At 50.5% G+C, this 26017-nt stretch overlaps 1 protein-coding gene across 2 annotated transcripts in view; it reads left to right on the top strand.

Annotated features, from left to right (window-relative positions):
- INTS3 (integrator complex subunit 3) overlaps positions 1-25596 on the top strand; it is a 94066-nt gene extending 68470 nt beyond the window's left edge. For both annotated transcript variants that reach the window (XM_083715594.1, XM_083715595.1), the window contains exons 21-30: positions 620-773; positions 4461-4529; positions 7788-7863; positions 8857-8970; positions 11293-11341; positions 14395-14562; positions 18815-18915; positions 20695-20767; positions 22708-22864; positions 24373-25596. In XM_083715594.1, the coding sequence (XP_083571720.1) occupies positions 620-773; positions 4461-4529; positions 7788-7863; positions 8857-8970; positions 11293-11341; positions 14395-14562; positions 18815-18915; positions 20695-20767; positions 22708-22864; positions 24373-24450 (1039 nt within the window). In that variant the 3' untranslated portion in view covers positions 24451-25596. The remainder of the gene's footprint in view (positions 1-619; positions 774-4460; positions 4530-7787; positions 7864-8856; positions 8971-11292; positions 11342-14394; positions 14563-18814; positions 18916-20694; positions 20768-22707; positions 22865-24372) is intronic.
- Positions 25597-26017: the final 421 nt, after the last annotated feature.

The following is a 26017-nucleotide window of genomic DNA, read 5'->3' as shown; positions in this document are numbered from 1 at the left end:
AATTATACAGCCAGATTTTAAAATTTTGTTGGGGGTACCCTTACATCAAGCTCCGAACGAGAATCAAAACATCACTTCTGTTACTGCTTTTATCAAACGATTCTATCCAGCTCTGTCCAGATAGTCTCTTTATTACTTCTTCATCTTCTTGTTGTTATCATGTATTCCGTTCTTTGCAATCTCTGATAATCTTCGCAAGCAGGTTAGGAACAAACAACATCTGTGTGGATTTTGCACACTCCAAAAGTCACATCTCATAAGGACAGCCGCCATTCCTCCCCATCTTCAAAAATTTATCCTCGGTCCATCCTATTAATTTTCCCAAGCTTGCCACATATATTACAAAGGGGCTCTGCCAGATTATCACATTCAATCCATCATCTACATCCCAATGACCCTGGTCCTCCTCCCCTCGTCTTTCTTCGACAAGCCTGTCTTAGCAAGACGCCATTAACAACTGCGTCATAGAATTTTCCTTCCGCACTTCTTATTTACCAGTCCTCTCTCCACTCAATAATTCACTACACACAGCTCTTAAATTCTTGCTTGCGATTCGTGCTCCTTTACTTGCTCACTTGTCTCTTCTCCCTCCATTTTCTTCTCTTAAAAAACATTTCAGCAAAGCAGCGGCTGGCAAGATGAACCTCTACGAGTCCTTTGCCCAGGCCACGCAGCTGGGCGACCTGCACACCTGCCTGATGATGGACATGAAGGCTTGCCAGGAGGATGACGTCCGGCTCCTCTGCTTCCTCACTCCTTCCATATACACTGAGGTGAGGCCCAGAGGGAGAGGTGGCAAAGGCTGCCCTATCTCTGCACCCCTTTTGGAAACTCAGACTGGACTCTGTTCTGCTACCCCGTCATCTCACTCTGGTTGCGCAGCAGGGGAAAAAAGCGAGCATCATATCACAGATGGATGCGACCAGTTTGGTAACATCCTGCCCCAGGAGCAAGGAGAACCTGTGGCTCTCCGGCTGTTGCTGGACTCCATCTCCCATCATCCCTGACCGTGCTGGTTGGGGCTGATGGGAGATGATGTTTCAACAATAGCTAGAGGGGGCCACGGTCTCCCCATCCCTGCTTTGCGCCTCTGTAAGTGCATTTAATACGTGATCCCTGATTGGCTTGGACAGGGGTCTAGGAAAGGATGGTGAACCTGTGGCCCTCCAGATGTTTCTGGACTCCCATCATCCATGACCATGCTGGTTGGGGCTGATAGGAATTGGAGTCTCAGTAACAGCTAGAAAGGGCCATGGTCTCCCCATCGCTACTTTGCACTGTAAGTGCCTCTGTCCAGTATCTCTGAAGGAGCGTCTCCACCCCCATCGTTCTACCCCAGACACTGAGATCTAGCGCCGAGGGCCTTCTGGCGGTTCCCTCACTGCAAGAAGCCAAGTTACAGGGAACCAGGCAGAGGGCCTTCTCAGTAGTGGCACCTGTGGAATGCCCTCCCACCAGATGTCAAAGAGAACAACAACTACCAGACTTTTAGAAGACATCTGAAGGCAGCCCTGTTTAGGGAAGCTTTTAATGTTTGATGCATTACAGTATTTTAATGTTTTGTTGGAAGCCACCCAGAGTGGCTGGGAAAGCCCAGCCAGTTGGGTGGGGTATTAATAATAATAATAATAATAATAATAATAATAATAATAATAATAAGGGATCCCTGATTGGCTGGTAGAGGTGTCTAGGAGAGGGTGGAGAACCTGTGGACTCCCAACTCCATCATCCCTGACCATTGGCAGCACCGGTTTCTGGGACTGATGGGAGTTGGAGTCCGACAGCATCCAGAGGCCTCCCCAGCCAACAGCGACCCCTAGCATTTTTCGTGCTTGCCTTTTCTTTCAAGGCAGGTCTCTTTACGGCCCCGCCCTCTCCCCTTTCCTCTACCACGACCTTTGCTTCCCTTCCACCCTCCTACACTGCTTCCCCCGGTGTGTTTTTCTCACGGGCTCCTTGAGCAATCACATATGCCTCGCAGACCCCGAGCCATCTCTGGACGCGGCCGGGCTCCGGGGAGGTTTTACGCTGCCTGTTCTCCAGGCCGTTAGGTTTAATGAAACGTTTTATTGCTTCCATCGCTCAGCAGCCGACAGGCCAGCGGGGCGGGGCGAAGCCCTTGTTTGCCAGAGGCCTTTCCCCCAGAACAACCAGACTGCATTATCCTCTGCAGCCACCGGCTTTACCCCTTTTCAGCACGGGAACCTTGTTGCCTTTTTCCTTCCCGTTGCCGGTCTATCGCTCTGCTCTCTTTGGTCCTCGGGGGAAGGACCCGTAGCTCAGTGGGAGAGCGTTTGCTTTGGACGCAGAAAGTCCCAGGTTCTGTCCCTGGCATTGCCAGGTAGGGCTGGGAATGTCCCCTGCTGGAAGGTCCTGGAGAGCGGAGACGACAACAACAACAACAACAACAACAACAACAACAACAACAACAATAATAATTTATTATTTATACCCCGCCCATCTGGCTGGGCCTCCCCAGCCATTCTGGGCGGCTTCCATAAAAACCAAAAATACAGTAAAATATCACACGTTAAAAACTTCCCTGAACAGAGCTGCCTTAAGATGTCTTCTGAATGTCAGGTAGTTGTTTATCGCTTTGACATCTGCTGGAAGGGCGTTCCACAGGGTGGGCGCCACTACCGAGAAGGCCCTCTGCCTGGTTCCCTGTAGCTTTGCTTCTCGCAATGAGGGAACCACCAGAAGGCCCTCGGCGCTGGACCTCAGCGTCCAGGCAGAATGATGGGGGTGGAGACGCTTCTTCTGGTATACTGGACCGAGGACTGAACTTGATGGACCCAGTGGTCTAAGGTATCTCCCTATGTTTCTCTTGACTAGAAGCTCAGGGTTTGGGTTTCTTTTAGGGCTGTGGCTCCATGGCGTCTTAGAATGAATGACTCTCATCCAGCCATGGAGGCAGAGCCTAGCCATTGTGGCGGGTGGCCCTCAATAGCCCCCAGAGATTTGTCCCATCCATTTCCTCCACTTAACCCGAGAGACTTTCCCCCAGGCATTACACAGCACAAAACCTCCAGATTAAAACCTGGCGAACCAAAGGCCTATATCGCCTAACAGACTTCTATAAAAATAACAAACCCTTGTCAACACAAGACATACGAGACAAACTAGAGGATACCCAAATGCCCTGGTTAACACATCACCAATTACATGCCTTCTTAAACAACCCGGTAGTAAAATCAGCAGCAACTAGGCCCCTGGCAACCTTCGAAAACCTCCTCCTAACAACAAAGGGACACGGCAAAGGGATGGTATCCGCAATATACAAAATACTACCCCAAAACCCCACGAACCCCCTAAAAACAATGGGAAGAACGACATAGTTCTGCCACTCAAGCTAGAGGGAGAGAACACCGACCTCTCTGCAAAGCGGGAAGAGTTGTCGCCACATCTAAAACCGTTTTTTTGTCTTTGCGTTGCTGGGGTTGCGCTTCCTGTTTCGAATGGAGTTGGAAGTGTCAAGAGTCCCCTGCCCTCGTCTCTGGCGCCTGTTTCACAAAGTGAAGCAGCTTTGCCAACAAATTCCCTTGGGCTTTGCCCTGCAAGGTTCTCATTTGTTTTCTCTCTTGCCCCCCCCCCCCCCGTTGCAGTACAAGGTCAAGCCAGCTACACCCAGCCTGTGGCGCCCCCTGCTGTGCATAGTGGACAGGATCTGTGTAGTCCGGGATTGGGTTCTGTGGCCAGTTTTAACCATTTTTCAATATTGAGAAGCTGGTTTTGCTAGTTCAGGACCTTCTATTTATTCTTCCATTAATATTAATAGTAATTATTATTATTATTATTATTATTTTATTTATACCCCGCCCTCCCCGGCCAGAGCTGGGTTCAGGATGGATAACACCAGTAAAATTACAATAAAACATAATGGGGGGGGGGAGAGACCCAATTTAAAATACGGGTTAAAATACAATTTAAAATGCTGCCTCATTTTAATAGTAGCTCATAGATCAAAATCATAAGGGGAGGGAAACATAAGGGTCAGACTGAGTCCAAACCAAAGGCCAGGCGGAACAGCTCTGTCTTGCAGGCCCTGCGGAAAGATGTCAGGTCCCGCAGGGCCCTAGCCTCTTGTGGCAGAGCGTTCCACCAAGTCGGGGCCAGTACTGAAAAGGCCCTGGCCCTAGTTGAGACCAATCTAATCACCTTGCGTCTTGGTACCTCCAAAGTGTTGTCATTTGTGGACCTTAAGGTCCTCCACGGGGCAGACCAGGAGAGGCAGTCCCGTAGGTACGTGGGTCCTAGGCCGCATCGGGCTTTGTACCCTCCACAACTGCGAGGAAGTGTTTGTATGTTTTTTGACATTCACGAAAGCAATATCCCTGCCTGAGTTCTGTTGCTTGCATAAGCCGAGCTTCAAAAAGTAGTAATCTGCTGTCTCCTTAGACTGAAAAGCAGCATTAGGTCTGTTGTCGCTCTCCCCTGATTGCCTCTCCCTCTGTCTCAAGTTTCCAGACGAGACCCTGCGGAGCGGGGAGCTGCTGAACATGATTGTGGCCGTCATTGACTCAGCTCAGGTAAGGCCTCTCCTTGTGGAACGATAGGTCAGAGCTGGGGGAGCCTGTGTGTTCGCTGTCCTTTGCTCCTTCGAGAGCTGCCTCCAGCTATTGTGTCAATGCAGCCAGGCGCACTGCATTGTTTCAGAGGCAGAATTGGGAGAAGATCCTCCAAACAGCGATTAGCGGTCAGCCCCATCCTCTCTTCCAAAGCAAGGATGGAGGACATGTGGCCTTCCCTATGTAGTTGGACTGTACCTCCCATCATCCTGACCATCAGCCATGCCAGCTGAGGCTGATGATAGCTAGAATCCAATAATATCTGAAAGGCCACACATTCCCTACACCTCTAAGCACATTTAATATGTGATCCCTGATTGGTTGGGACATGTGTCTGTTGGGATACTGCCAGGGAGACAAAGGCCATCACTGCCTCCATGTCGTCTCCGGACGTCCATCGATCTCCTGTAGATACAGTGTCAGCAATTAGCGGCATGCATTCCTGGGCTGATGGACACTCTATCAGCAGAATTCACACAGCGAAAGTTGCACAGCAGGAGAGCATATTTACAAGTTTATTCAGCGTTGGTCAGAACAAAGAACAAACATGACCGCCTGCTAGCGTGTTCAGGCACCGAGAGAGAGAAACGAAAGCAACAGCAAACACAAACATCCTGTGAACAGGAAATACGCAGACTCTGACTCACACAGCCTGCTCCCTCTTAAGGTGGAACGGAAATATCCTAACAGTGTCTAGGAGCCTGTGGGGCCCTCTAGATCAGGGTTTCTCAACCTGTGGGTCCCCAGACGTTGTTGGACTACAACTCCCATCATTCCTAGCCAGCATGACCAGTGCTCAGGGATGATGGGAGTTGTAGTCCAACAACATCTGGGGACCCACAGGTTGAGAACCGCTGCTCTGGATGTTTCTGAACTGCAACTCCCATCATCCACCATCAGCCATGCTGGTTATTGGGCATTGGAGTCAAACAGCGTCGGGAGTACACCAGCTTGCCTTCCCCTGTGGGTGGAGAGACTGATGACTGGGATGGTCCTGTCTTTCTGGGAGTAGATCAGACTAGATTTCCCTCCTCTCTCCCACTCCCAGCCCCGGCCAGCCTCCCGGACCACGGTCAGAGGTTGCACGCCTGCTGCGTGGGCGGGCAGCATTTTTTATCCATTCTGTTTATTGCAATTATTTTCCACCTTTCATTTAAGTAGCTCGAGGTTCTCCCTCCCCAATGTTATCCGCACAAACAACCCTGTTTGTTAGGTTAGGCGAGAGACCGACTGACCCAAGATTGCCCCGCATCTTTCATGGCTGAGCGGAGATTCGAACCCTGGGCGCCCGGATCACAGTCTGACACGCTAACCACTACGTTGCTTCTTAGCCTCTGGCTGCGTTCGCACCATAAAAAGCACCCAGGCACACCCCAGCAAGGAATCCTGGGAACTGTAGTTTGCTAAAGGGTGCTGGACCCTTTAACAAGTGACGCAGGTGGCAGGGATGCAGGTGGCGCAGCGGGTTAAACCACAGAGCCTAGGACTTGCCAATCAGAAGGTCGGCGGTTCGAATCCCAGCAATGGGGTGAGCTCCCGTTGCTCGGTCCCTGCTCCTGCCCACCTAGCAGTTCAAAAGCACAAAGTGCAAGTAGATAAATAGGTACCGCTCCGGCAAGAAGGTAAACAGCGTTTCCGTGCGCTGCTCTGGTTCGCCAGAAGCGGCTTAGTCATGCTGGCCACATGACCCGGAAGCTGTACTCCAGCTCCCTCGGCCAATAAAGTGAAATGAACACCACATCCCCAGAGTCGTCCACGACTGGACCTAATGGTCAGGGGTCCCTTTACCTTTACCTTTAAGGGGTGCTGGCAGTTGTATGTAAGAGATAGACTACAATTCCCATGATTCTTTGCTGGGGTGTGTGTGGTTGCTTTAAAGGCATGGCGCGAACACAGCCATAGGGAGAGATCTTCTCCTGATGGCGACTCTGGTTCAGCTCTGGGTCAGTCCGGGGCTACACGGGAGCCCTTTCTCTTTACACCCAGAGCATGGCCTTTTCAAAAACAAAGAAAAAAGTGTGGGCCTCTGCACATGCCCCAGGCGCCCTTCTTTTTTCCATGGAGACCCTGCGGCCGACTCTTCTTCCCCCAGCCCTTATCTCCAGGCCAGAGGGCAAGACATCCACCTTGCAGGCCTCTTCCCCGTTTTCTTTTCCAGAAATTGTAACAGCGCCAGAGCAGTGCTCTGGGCTAAAGAGCCCCCTGAGAGAGCAGGGCTGGCGTGCGGTGCCAATGCTAATAGGTTGCCATGGTACCCGTTTGGAGTGACCCAAAAATAGCCAAGGTGGGAGAGGTTTTGTGTGTGTGTGTGTGTTGGCAGGCAGTACTTTTGCCTCATGCATGCTGCCTCTGAGCCTGGCTGGGCCTACAGGCTGTTCCCCTCACCCCAAAAATAAACCTTTGTCTCCCCTTCGTTCATCAAGCGCTCTCTTTCCCATGCCAGCTTTGGGACAGCTGGGTCTCTTGGGCAGGTTTTCCTGGCCAGGGCAGACAGCGAGATGGTATCGCATGTGGGAAAGGGTGGATGGGAGCCCCCCCCACCTGATCTGACCCCTTGCTGGGCTCCTGCCCCATTCCGGATGTTCCCAGCCTAACCCCCGTCCACCTTGGTGCCTTTTCCAGCCCTCGTTTCCATCACTCGTCCCTTTCTCTCATTTTTCCCCATCCTGCTTCATTGGTTCCTTGGCTGCATTGTGGGGCCAGTGGGGAAAGGTGGAAGCGGTGTGGGGGTGTGGGGGTGTGCGTGGAAATTAAGGGTGTCAGAAGACTTTTGGTGGACATTTGGTGTATTCATACTGTAGCATTTTCTCCCTGCCGACGAAGAAGACTTAGGCTGCATTTGCACAGTACAACAACTTTGAGCTGATCCTCAAAAAAAAACGGGGCTTTTTCCCTTTGCAAAAAAAGCTGCACAACTGTGAGCTGATCCCCCCCCAAAATGAGGCTTTCCCCCTCTAAAAACAAGGTGCGTCTTATGGAGCGACAAATGCGGTAGATCCACACTAAAGGAAGCTCGGCTCAGGCAAGGTGGTATGGGCCCCTCGAGTCAAGGTTCCACTTTTAGATGCATGTTTCACTTACCGTATAGGGCAGCTTTTAGTTTCTCCCTATCTTCCTAATGCATATTTCACGTTCCTGCGTTTCTCTTCGGCTGCGACCTGCGCCTGGTGGCCTTGTTCATAAATTTGTGAGTCTGACTCCCCTCTCTGTTCTTCCCAGCTCCAGGAATTGGTCTGCCACGTTATGATGGGGAACTTGGTGATGTTTCGGAAGGACTCCGTCCTCAATATTCTGAGTGAGTTGGGCTTGGCAGGGGAGAGGTGCCAAAAAACAAAGTCTTGGTTAAAAGTGGGGGGGATAAGGAGTGTGTTTAGATAGACCCTTCCGTTCATTCTATAGTAGTGGTTAGAGTGCTGGGCTAGGACCCGGGAGACCTGGGTTCAAATCCTCCCTCATCCGTGAAGCTCACTGGGAGGACATTGGGGTCCAGTTATCATCTCTGAGCCTCGCAGGGTGGTTCCCAGGGTGGACAGTGGGATTACTTGGGGGGCAAAAAGGGGCGAGGGGTGGCAGAGGGCACCAGAAGTGCCAGTGACTTATCAGACTTTGAAAAGCTGGTATCATATAACTGAATCAAGCTCATCTGGTTTGTTGAATTAAACTAAATCATGTGAATTGGATTTTGAATGAATGCGCAATTAATTGCCCCTGTTTCGAATTTCATTGTGTTACCATCTTCCTTAGTGGGACGTCGAAACCCAGAGAATCCTTTTTATAGGGTAGGGGGCACTGGGGGTGAGTTTATGGAACCAAGTAGACGGTGGCCCTGCAAAGGTTTGGGAACCTCTGGATGTGAACGGGATCCGTTCCGGAGCCCTCTTTGCATCCTGAGTAGAACGTAACATGTGTCTGCGCGTGCGCAGGTCACGTTTTGCCGCTTCCGTTCATGCACGTGATATCATTTTGAGCATCTACGCATGTGCGAGCGGCGAAACTCGGAAGTAATGCGTTTTGTTACTTCTGGGTCGCCGCGGAGCATAACCTGAAAACACTCAACCTGAAGCATATTTAACCCGAGGTATGACTGTAATAATAATAATGATGATGATGTTTGTTTGTTCCTAAAAATATTCATATGCTGCTATTGGTAAAGAAAAAGAAAAAATCAGAGCGGATACAATTATGCATGAAACAATGCAAGACACTGTGAACTGAGTTTCCCTGCCACGTTTTTGACAGCCAGGCTCTTTCCTGCCTTCCCCCTTTCCCCCTTGCCCAATTTTTCCAGTTCAGAGCTTGGAGTGGGAGACCTTTGAGCAATACTGCACGTGGCAGCTGTTTCTGGCCCACAACATCCCCTTGGAGACCATCATCCCCATCCTCCAGCATCTCAAGTATAAAGGTGAGCGTGGCACAAACATCCTCTCCACCGGCCATTTCAGGGTTAGGAGGGACACACAGCCGGGCAAAATTCCTCCCGCAAACCAGTAATGAGGGAGGTGGACAGAACTCACTGGGCAGGCTGTTTTGCAAATGTGGGAGCCGCCACTGAGAAGGCCCTGTCACAGGTCAATGCCAACCAGGTTGCTCTCTCACTAATTGCAGGGTCTGAGATGGTTGATGTTGGGGGAAGATTCTAGTCCTCATTGAGGAAGCCTCACCTATAGGTACTTGCGTCCCGGGCCGTTTAGGGCTTTGCTTACGTAGACCATTTCTGTACCGCTTAGTATAGGAATATCTCTCTAAGCGGCATGTGACAAACTAAAGCAGGAACAGCACAAAACACCCAATAAAACAATTACCGTATTTTTCGCTCTACAAGACACACTTTTCCCCCTCCAAAAATTAAGGGGCAATGTGTGTGCGTATGGAGCGAATGCAGGCTCCTTGGCTTCAGGGATAGCTGCCCGAAGCCTCCGGAGCGCAGCAGGAGCTCCCGCTGTGCTCCGGAGGCTTCGCGTTGCTTTCACTGAAGCCTGGAGAGCAAGAGGGGTCAGTGCGCACCGATCCCTCTTTCTCTCCAGGCTTCACTTCGCTGGAGAGGCGCTGCACAGCTTTCCCTCTCTGCACAGCGCCCCTTCAGCGAAGCGGGAGGAGAAATGGAAGGGGCTCCGCTTCTCCTGCCGCTTAGCTGAAGGGGCACTGAGCAGAGAGGGAGAGAATTTTTTTCCCTTGTTCTCCCCTTCTAAAACTAGGTGCGTCTTATGGTCGGGTGCGTCTTATAGAGCGAAAAATGCGGTAATGCAAATTACAAATAAAGCTATACTCCTTTGGACGCACCTCTATCTCCTGGCCTCTTACCCAGGACTCCATCCACCCTGACTCCATCCACCTGGTGCCCAAACATACTGGCAGAACACCCCCCCCAAAAAAACTCGCACCCTGGGAGAGTTCCTGGGACCTGCTGGGATCCGTTACTCTAGGTTTCCTTTCATGGAGCCCTTTCCTTTCATGTGACCAAGTCCATTGCTGATGATGGTTGACAAGAAGGATTTAGTCACACATTGGAAAACACTGCCCAATGGCACCAGCAAGCGTGTGCGTTTGCCGCTATTTATTCTATTTATTATGTTTTCATACCGAGAGCCAGTGTTGCATAGTGGTTTTCAGAGGCAGGGCTCAGCTCCAGAATACTTGAAGGAAGAAACGGTTCAGGTTTTCCCTGAGGAGACACTGTGTGCATTTCTTTCCTCATGCATCCTGATATGTCATGGATTAAGAGCCACCAGTTTCCATATAATGCGGTGTTCCTTTTCAGATCGTCTTGAGTCTCGGCGTCTAGAAATGCATCTCTCCCTAGCTTAATTTCCAGAAACAGAGACATTGCAGGGTCCATGTCTACCTATCTGTCTAATTAAACTCTCTATCCTCTCCCTGGTTAGGACAAGGGGGACTGGGATTCGAATCCCCCCTCAGCCATAAAACTCACCTTTGGCCAGTCACACTCTTTCTCACAGCCTAACCTAATTCACAAGGTCGTTGTGAGGATATAAATGGAGAAGGGGGAGAAGTGCGTTCACCACCTTGCGCTCTTTGGAGAAAAGGGTGGGATAATAATAATAATAATAATAATAATAATAATAATAAATTTTATTTATACCCCGCCCTCCCCGGCGAGAGCCAGGCTCAGGGCTGCTAACAGTAAAATTACAGTAAAAACATAATAGGGGGGGAACCAATTTAAAATACAGGTTAAAATCCAATTTAAAATGCAGCCTCATTTTAAAAGTAGCCCATAGATCAAAACCATAAGGGGAGGGAAACATAAGGGTCAGACTGAGTCCAAACGAAAGGCCAGGCAGAACTGCTCTGTCTTGCAGTCCCTGCAGAAAGATGTCCCGCAGGGCCCTAGTCTCTTGTGACAGAGCGTTCCACCAAGTCGGGGCCAGTACTGAAAAGACCCTGGCCCTAGTTGAGACCAATCTAACCACCTTGTGACCTGGGACCTCCAAAGTGTTGTCATTTGTGGACCTTAAGGTCCTCCACGGGGCATACCAGGAGAGGCGGTCCTGTAGGTACGTGGGTCCTAGGCCACCCATATGAATGTAATAATAAATTACAAGAATCCAAAACTGTGTGCTGACACTAGCATACTGGGCCCATGCTGAAGGCCACAGCTCTGCTGATGCAGTGGCAAATATAGGGATATATGCTGCCCAGGAGCTCAGAGCTTTGCATCGGAGTTGGTTAGCAGCTGCTTAACAAACCTCTCTCTGCATTTCAGAACACCCTGAGGCGCTTTCCTGCTTATTGCTGCAGCTGAGACGGGAGAAGTAAGTATCCAAAACGCTGTATGTCACAGTTGCCTCAAGTGCGCTTCGAGCGGAGGTGCCTGGCTTCAGGGCTGCATGGGAAGAAAAGGGTCTCTCAGGGAGATGGTTGGCGCCCGCCAAAATACAGGGGTGGCGAGGCAAGGGATGGAGAGAGAAAGAAATCAAGCAGGAGGAAGGCATCAGTCGGGGCTTTTAACACTTCCCATGTTTCTCCTATGGGACGCGGGTGGTGCTGTGGGTTAAACCACAGAGCCTAGGACCTGCCAGTCAGAAGGTCGGCGGTTCGAATCCCCGCGACGGGGTGAGCTCCCGTTGCTCGGTCCCAGCTCCTGCCAACCTAGCAGTTTGAAAGCACATCAAAGTACAAGTAGATAAATAGGTACCGCTCCGGCGGGAAGGTAAACAGCATTTCCGTGCGCTGCTCTGGTTCACCAGAAGTGGCTTAGTCCTGCTGGCCACATGACCCGGAAGCTGTACACCGGCTCCCTCGGCCAATAAAGCGAGATGAGCGCCACAACCCCAGAGTCGGCCACGACTGGACCTAATGGTCAGGGGTCCCTTTACCTTTACCTATGTTTCTCCCAGGTGTGTTCCTAAGCAGGGGCAAGGAACCAAGGGCCACAAACGGACCTCTACTCCTCTCCACCTGGCCCTCCTAAGGTTCTCCTTTGCAATTTCCAGGATTGTTTTCACCTGACTTGGTCTAAGGCAACTTCCTACATTCCCCCTGTCTCCTGATGCAACTTCTTCCCATGATGGGAATAGCTCTCTGAGCCTTCCAGCTTTTAATAAGCCCAAACTTTTGACACACAGCAGCTGAGGGTGGGAAATTAAAGCTATATTTCACAAACACACAGAGCAAATCGCTTGCCTGCCTCCCCGCTCTATGTAATCGCCCTTTAGGGCTGCGGACGGCATTGCAATGAGTTATGGACAGGGTTTGTGTGGCCACGGCGGCTGGGGAGCTATCAGAAGGCAGAGTGCATTCCCTCCCCGCACCCGACTTGCAATTCCAAAATGTTAATTGGCGATCCAAGCGCCGGGGAAGGTGTGTTATCTCGTTGCTGGTTTGACCTGAGCTGGCTCCCAATTTCCTGCACAGCTGCTCAGACTAAGGCAAGACATCGTCTTCCTGGACCCAGCACACCCGCCCGGAGGCAGCAGCAAACAGCGGTCGAGGGTGTCCGTGCCTTTTCCGACGGCCGGCGCTGATAACTGCAGCCAGGGGCTTTGTTGGGTCTTCTGCATCCCCGTATGCAGGTTCCAGTGCGGATATCGGAGAACTTCAGTTTCCTTCTGTTGCAAAAACGCCGAGATTTAAAAGCCAGGGCAGCTAACCTTTTTATTTCACCGGGTCATGGTGGATGCGGCTGGCGTATGTGCCGGCACTCAGCCCCTCTCCTCAGCCGATCCCTGCAAACAAACTGCAGGTGGGGAGGTTATCGCTTTCCCCCCGCTCATCTAATGATAGATTTTTGCGGCAGCAAAGGGGCCAGATTGCATCTCCCTGAGGGGCACCGGGCTGGGCAGAAAGAGTTCTGAAGACCCCCCAAGATGAGCAAGGAACTCGGTTGCTACTTAATTTAGCGCTTGGTCCGCTCATAACTGAATTGGCAGGACAAAAGGTGACGATGGGGAGTTATGGGTTGTAGCCAGTGGTGGTCCTACTTGGAGTAGACTCACTGATATGAATCAAGCTCCGTTAATTTCACAGAGAGAGAGAGAGAGCCATGCAATTCTACAATATAGTGGTACCTCGGGTTACATACGGTTCAGGTTACAGACTCCGCTAACCCAGAAATAGTACCTCGGGTTAAGAACTTTACCTCAGGATAAGAACAGAAATCGTGCAGCGACGGCACAGCGGGAGGCTCCATTAGCTAAAGTGGTGCTTCAAGTTAAGAACAGTTTCAGGTTAAGAACGGACCTCCGGAACGAATTAAGTACTTAACCCGAGGTACCGCTGTACTATAAGCTCTGTCCGTTCTGGATTTCTTAGAGCCCCCCAGCGTACGGTTGTTGGAAACAGGATGGTTTGTTTTGCTTTATTTTTGTCTGACCCAGTAGGGTTTTTTTTAGCTGCAATCCCTTCTTCAGGCAGAGGCCAAGCATCCACCAGCTCCTTGCTTTTCCAGCTACTGCCTCTGTGACTTCTCTCCCGAAACCGGCTACTGTTTTGTGCTTCCTCCTCCCTGACTCGGACCCTCAGGGAGGCTGCAATGTCCCAGCGTGACCTTTGCCAATGGCCCCGCAGAGAGCGCCTTAATTTCTATTCATAAGGGGCCTGGAACGGAGCAGGCTGTCTCTCCTCTCCCTTCCTCTGACATGCCACGCTGAATGAACCCAGGAAAGGAAGTTAGCGCCCCGGAGCCCAGCGCCTCCTGCTGCCTTGAAGCAAACTCAGGCAGCTCCCCAGCTGCGTGTTCAACAGCAGGGGCATGCTGGGGAAATCCGGCCTCCCTTTGAGGCAGGCTTTGGCTCCGTGGGATATTTTTAAGGGATTTGCGCTGGGCTGGCTCAACTATGACAGCCAGAATACCTGTTGGCTGGCCGGGATCCAGGTCTTAATTCGGCTAAGGCTGCTGCCAGAGGCAGAAGTGGGCGGAGCTAACAACAACAACAATAATATTTTTTTTATTTATATCCCGCTCTCCCCAGCCGAAGCCGGGCTCAGAGCAGCTAACAACAGTAAAATAATACAACATTCTAAAATCATTTCATTATAAAATCAGTTCAAATAAACATTATCTTTGTACAGTAGGCTGGTTTCTAAGCAGACGCCTTTCGGTCTGTCCAGACAAGCGAGAAACATGGATTAGAGTTCCAAGAACAGTAGAAGCCTCTGAGGGGGGCGGAGTCTGGTGAGGGGCGTGGCCTGCGGAGAACTCCCAGGGGCCAGGCAGAGAGGATTGGAGGGCCACATTCCGCTGCCAAGCCCGAGGCTCTCTTATTAAATCACGACAGTGGGCCTTCTCCCGTTCTCCTGGTTTTCTTGCCCCTCGGGAAAACAAACAAAAAGCAGGAATAACAATAAGCCATGCATTTTGCTGCAGGCCTAGCGAAGACATGGTGAAGATGGTCCTCAGCCGGCCGTGCCACCCGGACGACCAGTTCACCACCAGCATCCTCCGGCACTGGTGCATCAAACACGACGACCTCTTGGCTGAGCACATCAAGTCCCTCCTGATCAAGAACAACAGCCTTCCCCGAAAACGCCAAAGGTAAACATGGGCTGGGAAGGGAGGAGGAGGTCGCTTCAGCCCAGCGGGGAGCGGAAGGTAGATTGGGATCTGCTTCCCGGTTGATCTCCGGGTGATTTTGCAGTAGGTCAGCCGGGGTTTTCCGACAGCAAGAACAATGTCGTTCCCTCCACCTGGCTCAGGAGAGAGGGGCACTTCGACCCTCCAGGAGTTGCTGCGAACTGCAGCTCCTGTTGGCGTTGTTAAACTGTGGAACTCACCGCCACAAGATGCAGCGACAGCCGCCAACCTCATCGTAAACTTTATTGCACCATCCGAAAACATCAGCAGTAGCAGGCCGCCAGCCTAGATGGCTTTGAAAGCAGATTGGACTATCCTGAAATTGTATATTATGGCCTATGTCTCGTGCCCATTTAATCATTACCGGTTTTACTTCTTCATCTTTGGTTTCCCGCTCCAAAAGAACGTTATATGCCTTTTTAAAAATAATTCTGTATTTTCTTCTATCAATTCCTTTTGGAATCTGGAAACCAAAGATAAGAAGCCTTTTTTATTACCCTCCTTAAAGATATCTTTTAATTGTCTATGATGCAGCCAGCTTTGAAGAGGTTCTTTTACTTCGTCATATTCTTTCAAAGTTAACTTTCCCTTTCTTTCAACCTGCAGCTCTCTATATGTTGGCCACTCTCCTTTGCCCCCCCAATATTTTAAGTGATAGTGCTTCAGTAGGTGATAGCCACCAGGGTGTTTTTGGTTCTAGTAAATCTTTATATTTCTCCCATACTTTGAACAGGGACCTTCTTATTAAACGGTTGTGGAATCCTTTTTGTACTTTTGCTTTTCCATACCAGAAGTAGGCATGCCATCTAAACCTTGGAGGAGGAGGAGGAGGAGGAGGAGGAGGAGGAGGAGGAGGAGGAAGCCAACAGTGGCTACTAGCCACAATGACTATGCTCTTCTTCCGCAGTCGGAGACAGATGTTCCAGCTGCTGGAAGCCACAGGAGGGGAGAATTGCCCTAATACTCAAGGGTTTTGCTTGAGGAGTTCCCACTGTAAGAACAGGAGTCTGGACTTAACGGGCCATTGGCCCTGATCCAGCAAGACTCTTCTTGTGTTAGTTCCAGCAAACATGGGCAACCTCTGTTCAAGTTCTTGCTCTGCCTGCCTGCCTGTGTGGGGTATTTGGCTGCAGGCCTGCTGCTGCAGAGGCCATCTGCACAATGACAACTTGCACCTAGAAAAACAGTGTGCCAGGGAAAAGGCACACGTACTTGAGATGCTAGCTTTCTGCATGCAGGGAGTTTAAAACAAAACAGGAGGGATGTCCAAAAAAGCATCTCTCCCTCCGCACTATCCAAAGGGATTTTGCTGCATGTCGGAACTACATATAATTTTATCCTCCATACAACAAACGGGTAGAGGTTTCGTTGCAATACATATTTGCCTGTTTCTTGCGTTGCCCTTCTTTCCGAGGATAACAACAAAGGACTGTCCTGTTTTATCCTCACAATGGGCCTGCAAACTGAGTTAGCCTGAGAAAGGGCAACCGAACCAAGAACCACCCAGCAAACGTTTGTTGTTGAGCGGATCAAGAAAAGTATATCGGGCCTAATCGTCTGATGTCACTGTCATAAGGACTAGAACCTTGTCCCGTTTTAAAAAAAAATACTGAAAGCTGTAAATCTCAATCTGCACATGCAAAGAGAGAATATGGGCCGTGGGTGAGGCACCTAAAGGCAGCCACCATCTCCCTCCGTTGCCACCCCTTCCCAAAGGACAAAAATCACACCTCTTATCGTGTTTCTCTTTTCATCGTCTTATCCCGAGAGAGCAGAGAGCCGCTCGCTTTGCTTATCCTAATTGGACCCACTTCCTTGAGCCGCCTTCGCACCTGCATTGCAAACCCAGGGCAATTTATCTGGGAGATTTCCCTGCGGGGGGGGGGGGGGGCGGCAGCCCAGCGGTGACTGACAGGTCCTGTGCCAGGAACCCAAGCCCAATTAGAGCCAAGTGGAAATTTTTGCAGGGTGGGGAGGTTTGGAAGGATGCAGAGAGGAGGGCTCCGGCCTCTCTGGGCTACCTGGAGTCGATTTCACCTGTCTTGTGGAGGGGGCAAGGCAAATCTGCTGCTCTCTGCTTGGCTCAAGGGCGGGAGGGGGTCATTCCCTCCCCCCCCCCCCCGGGAACCTAGAGCTATCCCTCACCTCCACCAACTCCCTCTGCATCATAGGAGCAACACTTTGGATCTCGTGTCTGTGCTCCCATGTAATGTCTGGAAAAGGAGGGCTCCTTCTTTTTGCTCATAAAAAGGAGGACTCTGATCTCACTCTGCCTGCTCAGAGCCTGGCTACAGGTTGCGCCCCTATGACAGATGCCAAAGGAGCCTGCGGTGGGGTAGTGCTTCGAGTGCCAGACTAGGACCTGGGAGAGGCCCGGGTTCGAATCCCTGCTCAGCCATGAATTTCAGTGTTTGTGAGCCTGGGGTCAGTCGCTGCCTCTCAGTCTAGCCTTGCCACATGGGGTTGTGAGGATAAGAGGAGCAGGAGGAGAACCGCAGGTGCAGCCTTGAGCTAGTAGCTGCCCCCACCAAGTCCTCTTTCAAAGCCATCCCAGCTGGTTGCTCCTATCCCATAGGAGCGAGTTCTGCAGTTTGCACGCCCCGTGAATAAGTCTTTTCACCCGAGCCTTCCACGTCTAGCTTCATCAGATTCCCTCTCCTAGTGTTGTTGCTGTTTATTCGTTTAGCCGTGTCCAACTCGTCATGACCCCGTGGACCAGAACACTCCAGACACTCCTGTCTTCCACCACCTCCCGCAGTTTGGTCAAACTCTTGCTGGTAGCTTCAAGAACACTGTCCAACCATCTCGTCCTCTGTCGTACCCTTCTCCTTGTGCCCTCCATCTTTCCCAACATCAGGGTCTTTTCCAGGGAGTCTTCTCTTCTCACGAGGTGGCCAAAGTATTGGAGCCTCAGCTTCAGGATCTGTCCTTCCAGTGAGCACTCGGGGCTGATTTCCTTCAGAACGGAGAGGTTTGATCTTCTTGCAGTCCATGGGACTCTCAAGAGTCTTCTCCAGCCCCAGAATTCAAAATAATCATTTCTTTGGTCATCAGCCTTCTTTATGGTACAGCTCTCACTTCCATACATCACTACTGGGAAAACCATAGCTTTTACTATACGGACCTTAGTGTTAGGAGGAAGGAAAACCTTTTCCTCCGCTGCGCAGAGCTAGAGCATCGCCTTGCGTGGTACCAGGCAGCTTCCTGGGTTCATGGCAAGACATTTCCCAAAGCAGGGGACACACACACACGGCATGTAGCCATTTATTCAGAGAACAAGGAGATCCTTCTTAACATTCACAGAGCAAGGACGACATCTAGTGGAGTTCCTTCTCCAGCGTCTGAACATCAACGCTAAGCAACTGGACCGGAGATTATTTTTAAAACGGACGGAGCCCCTTCCCCCAAACATAAGAAGCCAAAATAAGCAAGTGGGGAAACCACAGACAAGTTGGAAAGCAGATACTCGGAGGACGGCGGCTACTGTTCCTGCCCAGATTTTTTCCTAGCTCCTAAGAATTGAATTGGAGGGACGCGGGTGGCGCTGTGGGTTAAACCACAGAGCCTAGGGCTTGCTGATCAGAAGGTCGGCGGTTCGAATCCCCGCGACGGGGTGAGCTCCCGTTACTCGGTCCCTGCTCCTGCCAACCTAGCTGTTCGAAAGCACGTCAAAGTGCAAGCAGATAAATAGGTACCGCTCTGGCGGGAAGGTAAACAGCATTTCTGTGCACTGCTCTGGTTCACCAGAAGTGGCTTAGTCATGCTGGCTACATGACCCGGAAGCTGTACACCGGCTCCCTCGGCCAGTAAAGCGAGATGAGCGTTGCAAGCCCAGAGTCGGCCACGACTGGACCTAATGGTCAGGGGTCTCTTTACCTTTAAGAATTGAAAGTGAGGAGAGCGCTGCTGGTGGTGCTGCTGCTCTCAGGCCCCGCTCGCATGCTTCCATTGCAGCCCCTCGGTGTCCGCTGTGGGAACAGGCGGCTGGACTAGATGGGCCATCAAAGCGCTTCTTGCGTTCTTAACTCATGCCTTCATGAGGGCTAGATACTTGGTGCGTTCGTTGTACGTTGTAGGAGGGGAAAGCAAGCAGACGCTCCCAGGGTCCTGAGTCTTTGCCGTTGTTTTCCATGCAAAACGTTAGAAGCCCGTTTCTAATGACCCTGCCTGCGTCCTCTTTCCCCACTTCCTTTCTCTGGCTCTTTGCTTCCAGCTTGCGCAGTTCCAGCAGCAAACTCGCCCAGCTCACCTTGGAACAGATCCTGGAGCACCTAGATAACCTGCGCCTGAACCTCACCAACACCAAACAGAACTGTAAGTGCATCTTTTCCCTTTGGCGATGAGGCCTTAGAGCTCAGTGCCAGAGCCCTGCTCTGCCGGCAGAAAGTCCCCAGTGGCATCTGCAGGAAGGGTTTATAAAGACTCTCCCACAGAGAGCTGATGCCAGTCGATGTAGGCAAACTCGGCCCTCCAGTTGTTTTGGGACTACAGTTCCCATCATCCCTGACCACTGGTCCTGTTAGCTAGGGATGATGAGAGTTGTAGTCCCAAAACATCTGGAGGGCCGAGTTTGCCTATGCCTGATGTAGACAGCACTCAGCTAGGTGGACCAAACGCCTGACTCCGTATAAGCCAGCTTGCTGTTTAAACCAGCACTCTTATTTAAGATCATGAGGACTAGACTCTTGTCTGAATTGTAAGTGCAGGACCATAGCTGAATGCAGGCAGAAAGTCCCAGGTTTGATTCCATATATATATATATATATATATATATATATATATATGCTTTTCAGGTTTATACATTTCATTAATTTTGCAATCATTTTAACATTTCAAAACTTGACTTCCTTCCCCCTCTTTCTACAGTTCCTTATCTTCTGCATATCACATGCATTAAGTAGAATAGAAACAGTGCCACCCGATCCCGACTCCACCCACCATGCCCCCCACCTCTTTCCCCCTTTTCTTTCTAAGGTAACACTAATGTCTCAACAAATGAAACGGATCTGTAGAAAATGTAACTTGAAAAAAGAGACATTGCACATACTTTTGCAAACCAAGAAATCTTTAATATATATCTATATCTATCTTCTGTATATCCAAATTAACTTAATTTGCTCATTTATTCATCTACTTTAAATATATACTCTTATAAAACTGCAGGTTACTACAGTAATCCTACCAATGTTCATACGTGTTTACAATTTATTTGTAAATATTCCATAACCCATTTCCATTATTTTATAATAAAAAAGTTTATTATCTTGATTTCTTACTCTTCTGGTAAGTTTTGCCATTTCTGCATATTCCATAAGTTTTTGTATCCTTCCTTTGCTGGGACTTCTGCCATACATGAATAAGCTTCTATACAGTTTAGGTAGTTCTCATAATTCCCAGAATAAGGTTTTTTTTAAAAAAAGAATTTTATTGAAGGCTTTTAACACATGGAGCACTAAAATCCAAACACATTTATAAAAAGCAGTAAATCAAAAAAGAAGAAAAAGGAAAAATGTGGAATACTCGTTATCCTTACCAAACACAATTGTATAAAAAAAGAGAAAGAAAGAACAGAGAAGACATAATTGGGGGAGGGGGAACCCTTTATCACATTTATATCATATGAATATGATATATAGAATGAATTGATTTTAGAATGCTGTGTTACTTTTATTGTTGTTAGTCGCACTGAGGCCGGCTTCGGCTGAGGAGGGTGGGATATAAATAAAAAATTATTATTATTATTATTATTATTAAATAAAAAAGAAGGGAAAATAGCTAAAAAGAAAGAGAGTTTCTATTCCCAACGGCATTTCCAGTTAGGACTGGGAGAGACTTCCCATCTGAAACCTCGCAGAGCCGCCACCCATCCGTGTAGACAAGAGTTCCATACCAGGATTCTGACTCGGCAGAGGGCAGATTGCCTGGGCTCTTACGCATGCAAGCGACTTGGTTTTAAAACCCTCCCCCCCCCCCATCTATGCCGTTCATCCTGCGGTCCTCTCGGATGTGCATGTTCCAAGGATGTGAAGCCGCCATGTTTTCTTAAAATTTCATTTCACTGACTGCTGCTCTTTCCTTCCGATTCCCCGGCAGTTTTCAGCCAGACCCCGATCCTGCAGGCCCTCCAGCACGTCCAGGCCAGCTGCGACGAAGCCCACAAGATGAAGTGAGTGCCCGTCTCTTGGGGTTTGCATTTGTGGGAGAGGTGGGCGAAGGCTTTCCTTGGAACTGTATGGGGCTCAGAAAAAAGAGGGCGCCCTCCTTTCCAGAGGAGAGCAAGTGAGCAGGAGAGAGATGGAGAAAAAAGTCTCGCCTTGCAGACTGAGCGGAGCAGAGGTTTGCTTGTAGGGCAGGAAGGGAAGGGTGTAGAACTTGCTTCTCTCCCCCAAAAGCAGGGGCAGCATGTGGGGTGGCATCGTTCCACAATCCCGGAGCCCTGCTGCTGCTGCTGCTGTTTCACTCTCCAAGCGAACAAACCAGAAAAAGGACCAAGTAATCTTTCACTGTGGCGCTGTGGTCTAAACCACTGAGCCTAGGACTTGCCGATCAGAAGGTCGGCGGTTCGAATCCACATGACAGGCTGAGCTCCCGTTGCTCGGTCCCTGCTCCTGACAACCTAGCAGTTCAAAAGCACGTAGTACAAGTAGATAAATAGGTACCACTCCGGCGGGAAGGTAAATAGCATTTCCATGCGCTGCTCTGGTTCGCCAGAAGCGGCTTAGTCCTGCTGGCCACATGACCCAGAAGCTGTACGCCCGCTCCCTCGGCCAGTAAAGCGAGATGAGTGCCACAACCCCAGAGTCGGCCACGACTGGACCTCACGGTCAGGGGTCCCTTTACCTTAATCTTTCACTTATGTATTTTTATTTTGTAAAATCTATTCACCGCTTCTTTGTTGTTGTTTTTTAAAAACCCTACAACCTCAAAGCAGTTTCCCCAAAGAACGACACAACGAAATTAATAGCAAAAGCAGAAATTTAAGATGTTCAAGGAAATACTAATCAAAACCAACAATAGGCTTAAAAACCAGATTAAAACACGTGTCAACGTTCTGCCTGTCGGGACAGACTTGCCTGTACAAAAAATACGGTATGTCTTTAGCAAGCGCAGAAAAGAGCCCAGCAAAAGAAGGCGCTGGCCTGAGGTCGATCGGCAGGGAGTTCCGAAGTGTAGGTGCCGCCTCGCTAAAGGATTGATGGCTTACCAATGTGGAATGAGGATTATGTAGCAGCTGGGATGGTGCCAGTTCTGTAGTCAAGTTGGCTTAAAGCCTGCCTTGCACATAGACAGGCCCCCAAATGGTTAAGCAAACACAGTGGTACCTCTGGTTGCGAACGGAGCTCCGGGTTGCAATTTGCTGCTTTTGCGCATGCGTGTGACGTCATTTTGAGCGTCTGCGCATATGCGAGTGGCGAAACCCGGAAATAACCCGTTCCGTTACTTCTGGGTTGCCGCAGGACGCAACCTGAAAAGATTTAACCTAAAGCAAACGTAACAAGAGGTATGACTGCATAAGGTAAAGGCAAAGGGACCCCTGACCATTAGGTCCAGTCGTGGCCGACTCTGGGATTGCGGAGCTCATCTCGCTGTATTGGCCGAGGGAGCCGGCGTACAGCTTCCGGGTCATGTGGCCAGAATGACTAAGCCGCTTCTGGTGAACCAAAGCAGTGCATGGAAACACTGTTTATCTTCCTGCCAGAGTGGTACCTATTTATCTACTTGCACTTTGACGTGCTTTCAAACTGCTAGGCTGGCAGGAGCAGGGACCGAGCAATGGGAGCTCACCCCGTCTCAGGGATTCGAACTGCCGACCTTCTGATTGGCAAGTCCTAGGCTCTGTGGTTTAACCCACAGCGCCACCCGCGTCCCTCTGTATACTGTATATGTATATGACTGTATACGAACAGCAAATTGACAACCGGTGTGGATCTCTGAGCTGAGGTGCTGAAGGCCTCCTGCAGCGTTCTTGCCGCAGCTTCCGGGTCGAGGTCAAGGGAGACCCCGGCATTCCCTGACCTGCCGCCACCCCCAAACCTGAAAATGCTCTTGGGTGCAGAGCTTCTTGCACAGCCCGTGGACCCACCCTGTGCCATCTCCCCTCCCCAGGTTCAGCGACCTCTTCTCCCTGGCCGAAGAGTACGAGGACTCCTCCAGCAAGCCTCCAAAGAGCCGCCGGAAAGCCACCGTCTCCAGCCCCCGCAGCCGGAAGAACGCGGCGCAGCCCGCCAACAACGAGGAGGAGTCTGCCTCCAGTAGCGCATCGGTGAGCGGATCCTTTGCGGCAGGGACTGGGTTACGTGGGTATACGGGATGTTTTTTTGCTGCATGGTGCCCTGATGCTGCGATGTATATATTGTGGTGTGCAAATGTTTTTCATAAATAAACATAGCAGCAGTGGGGAATCTCCAGTCCCCAAATGCAGCTCCCAACCTCTCTGTTCCGGCCCTTGGGACTTTCCCGTCACCATCCCCGAGGTATCTTGCCCGGCTGGAATGTGCCCTTGGCCTGTGATCATGCCAGTTATTGCATGGAGAAAGCAGTCTCTATGTATAGAAGCCCCTTGACTTTTCCATGGCTGGAATGCAGATCCAGGATAATTGTATTAAAGCAGTGGAAAGGCTGTTTGCCTCCAAGGGAATGTGAGACTCGCGCTGAAAAGAATTTCTTTCTCCCACCCCCCTGAAACAAAACTAACTTACTTTCTCTTTCTTTCTTTCTTTCTTTCTTTCTTTCTTTCTTTCTTTCTTTCTTTCTTTCTTCTCTCTCTCTCTCTCTTTCTTCTCTCTCTCTCTTTCATATTTATTGATTTTCACAAGTTTTACAAATTTACTTACATTTCAATCTCTGCTTTCTCTCAAATTTTGGCTTCCCACCCTTATTTTCATGATGTTTTTATTCCTATCTTGTTCCTACTGCTTTATATGACATACTTCAATACAATTATCCTCTATTTCACTTTTCCGTGTTTTCGTTCCCCTGCTCATAATTCGAACCCTGGCCACATTTTCATTTGACTCGTAACAGTTCTTCAAATATTCCGAAAAGGGTCTCCACTCTTCCATGAACAGCTTGCCTCTTTTATCTCTCATTTCTGCATGTCTACCATATTTGGGGGAAAGAGAAAAAAACAGACCTTTGGTAGATAGGTAGGTAGGTAGGTAGGTAGGTAGGTAGGTAGATAGATATAGATAATCTATTACGGTTGGAGACCAACTTATAAAACACACTTGGGGGTACAATCCCAGAAGTAAAGCAAACATTTAAAACAATGTACAACAATAAATTTAAAATTTATAAATGCAATATGTTTACGCTTCCAACAATTACTTGACACATCCTTGTGCACCTTAGTCAGATTGTTTGGTGTTTAAGATACCACTTACAGTGGGCCCCGCAAGACGAACGCCTCGCAAGACGGAAAACCCGCTAGACGAAAGTGTTTTCCGTTTTGGAGGCGCTTCGCAAAACGAATTTCTTTATGGGCTTGCTTCGCAAGACGAAAATGTCATGCGAGTTCCTGCGGGGTTTTTTCCCTCCCCCCCCCTTTCCTAAGCCGCTAAGCTGTTTATCAGCTGATCCACTGATAAGCCGCTTAACAGCTGATCGCTAAAAGCCGCTAAACCGCAAATAGCGCTAATCCGCTAAGCTGTCAATGGGCTTGCTTCGCAAGACGAAAAAAACGCTATACGAAGAGCCTCACGGAACAGATTAATTTCGACTTGCGAGGCACCACTGTACATATCATTGAAACACGGCTTTCTTTGCTCTTAGGAGGAGGAAGACACAAAACCCAAACCCACCAAGCGGAAGAGGAAAGGCTCCTCAGCGGTTGGCTCGGACAGTGACTGAGGGGGGCGGGCAAGACCGCCTTGTCGCTAGCGGCTCCCAGGGTGACCGCAGGCAGCGGCAGAGAGCGGATCTGGAGCGGCCGCCGGAGTCACCATCGGCAGCGAGGACAATGCTCTCTAAAGAGGGGCGCCGGCGGGACTTGGGACGCCTGGGCGCCCCCTCCCCACCACCTTGGCACCGTTACAGCCTCTGCCCCGCTCCCCGTGCCTGCGAGACACTCTCTGCCCCCCGGCGTCGCCACCCATCCTCGCCTGCCCGCCTTTTGTACGGTGGCCGCGGGCGGAGGGGACGACGCGGGTGGTTTTCCTCAGGCCTGTCCTTGGCGGTGCGGGGGCCACTTCATTCCGCGGGCAGCGGCGCCAGAGAGAAGGGTCCCCTCTTCTCTCCGAAATGTAAATAAATGGTGTGAACCGGCGTTTCTCCCGTCAGTGCTGCTTCCGGCGGGGAGAACCGGGAGTGGGGCTGGGCTTGGGGGGCTGGAAATGTGAGGAGGGGCGAGGGGGGGGTTATCTCGGAGCCAGGCCAGGCTTTTCCTGGCATCGTTCCCCCCCCCAAAAAAAATGCCAGGGGCCCTTCCTCCCTACACAACCCCAAGCTTGTCGTGTGTGTGCCCTTCCACCTCCAGAGAGAGAAAAAGAAAGGCCATTTTCTCCACACAGAGAACATTCCGGTTAACCACCCCAAAGCCTCAAACACTCCCCCCACCCCACTTCCCGGGGAGGTTGGGGGGGGGCAAGGAGGCTTTCCTTTATGCGGCCTCCCTGCCCTTCCGCGTACGACGGCCAGAGAAGCCTCGCTGCCCCGTTCCTGCCTCAAAACGACAAACCCCCCCCCCAGCCATACGAAGAAATGACTGCTAGGCTGTCGGCATGAAGGAAGGCCCCCCCCCCGGCCCTGCCCCACATGCTCCCGGCCAGCTTTTTGAGAAGCGGCCCCCCCTCCTTCCCGAGAACCCCCTCTCACAGGGTTGGGGGGGCGGGAAGGAGAGGCGGGGGTGGTAGTGCTGGGAGCAACCGACTCAGCGACAGGCGAGCGAGATGAGATGGTAGTTATATTTTTAATTCCCCGCCTACCCACTGAGAGATTATCATTTTTAAGTGGTTTTTAAAAGAGACAATAAAAACTGTCAACATGTTTTTTGTACAAGTTCACCTGTTTTTGACTCGTGTTTGTGTGCTGCACTGCAGGGGTGGGGGGTTGCGGTCTTTGGGCAGGGGCTATCTTAAGTCCTTTGACTGTTTCCAGAGCTGGGTCCCTTTCCCCACATCCAATCGTCACAGAAGGGGGGGGGGGTTATTTGGCCGTCCGGAAGGTGTCTGACTGGTAGGGGCTCGCCCAACGTTTCAGGCAAATGTTTCTCCCACCAGAAGTGGATTGAACCCAGCTCAACTCTACCTCTTTGCTCTGTAAAGGTAAAGGGACCCCTGACCATTAGGTCCATTCGTGGCCGACTCTGGGGTTGCAGCGCTCATCTCGCTTTATTGGCTGAGGGAGCCAGTGTACAGCTTCCGGGTCATGTGGCCAGCAGGACTAAGCCGCTTCTGGCGAACCAGAGCCGCGCACGGAA

Source organism: Podarcis gaigeae, assembly GCF_964106915.1.
Source record: "Podarcis gaigeae genome assembly, chromosome: 16".
Taxonomy (NCBI): Eukaryota; Metazoa; Chordata; class Lepidosauria; order Squamata; family Lacertidae; genus Podarcis; species Podarcis gaigeae.
The sequence above is the reverse complement of the archived record's forward strand: the minus strand, read 5'-3'. Positions and strand labels throughout refer to the sequence as shown.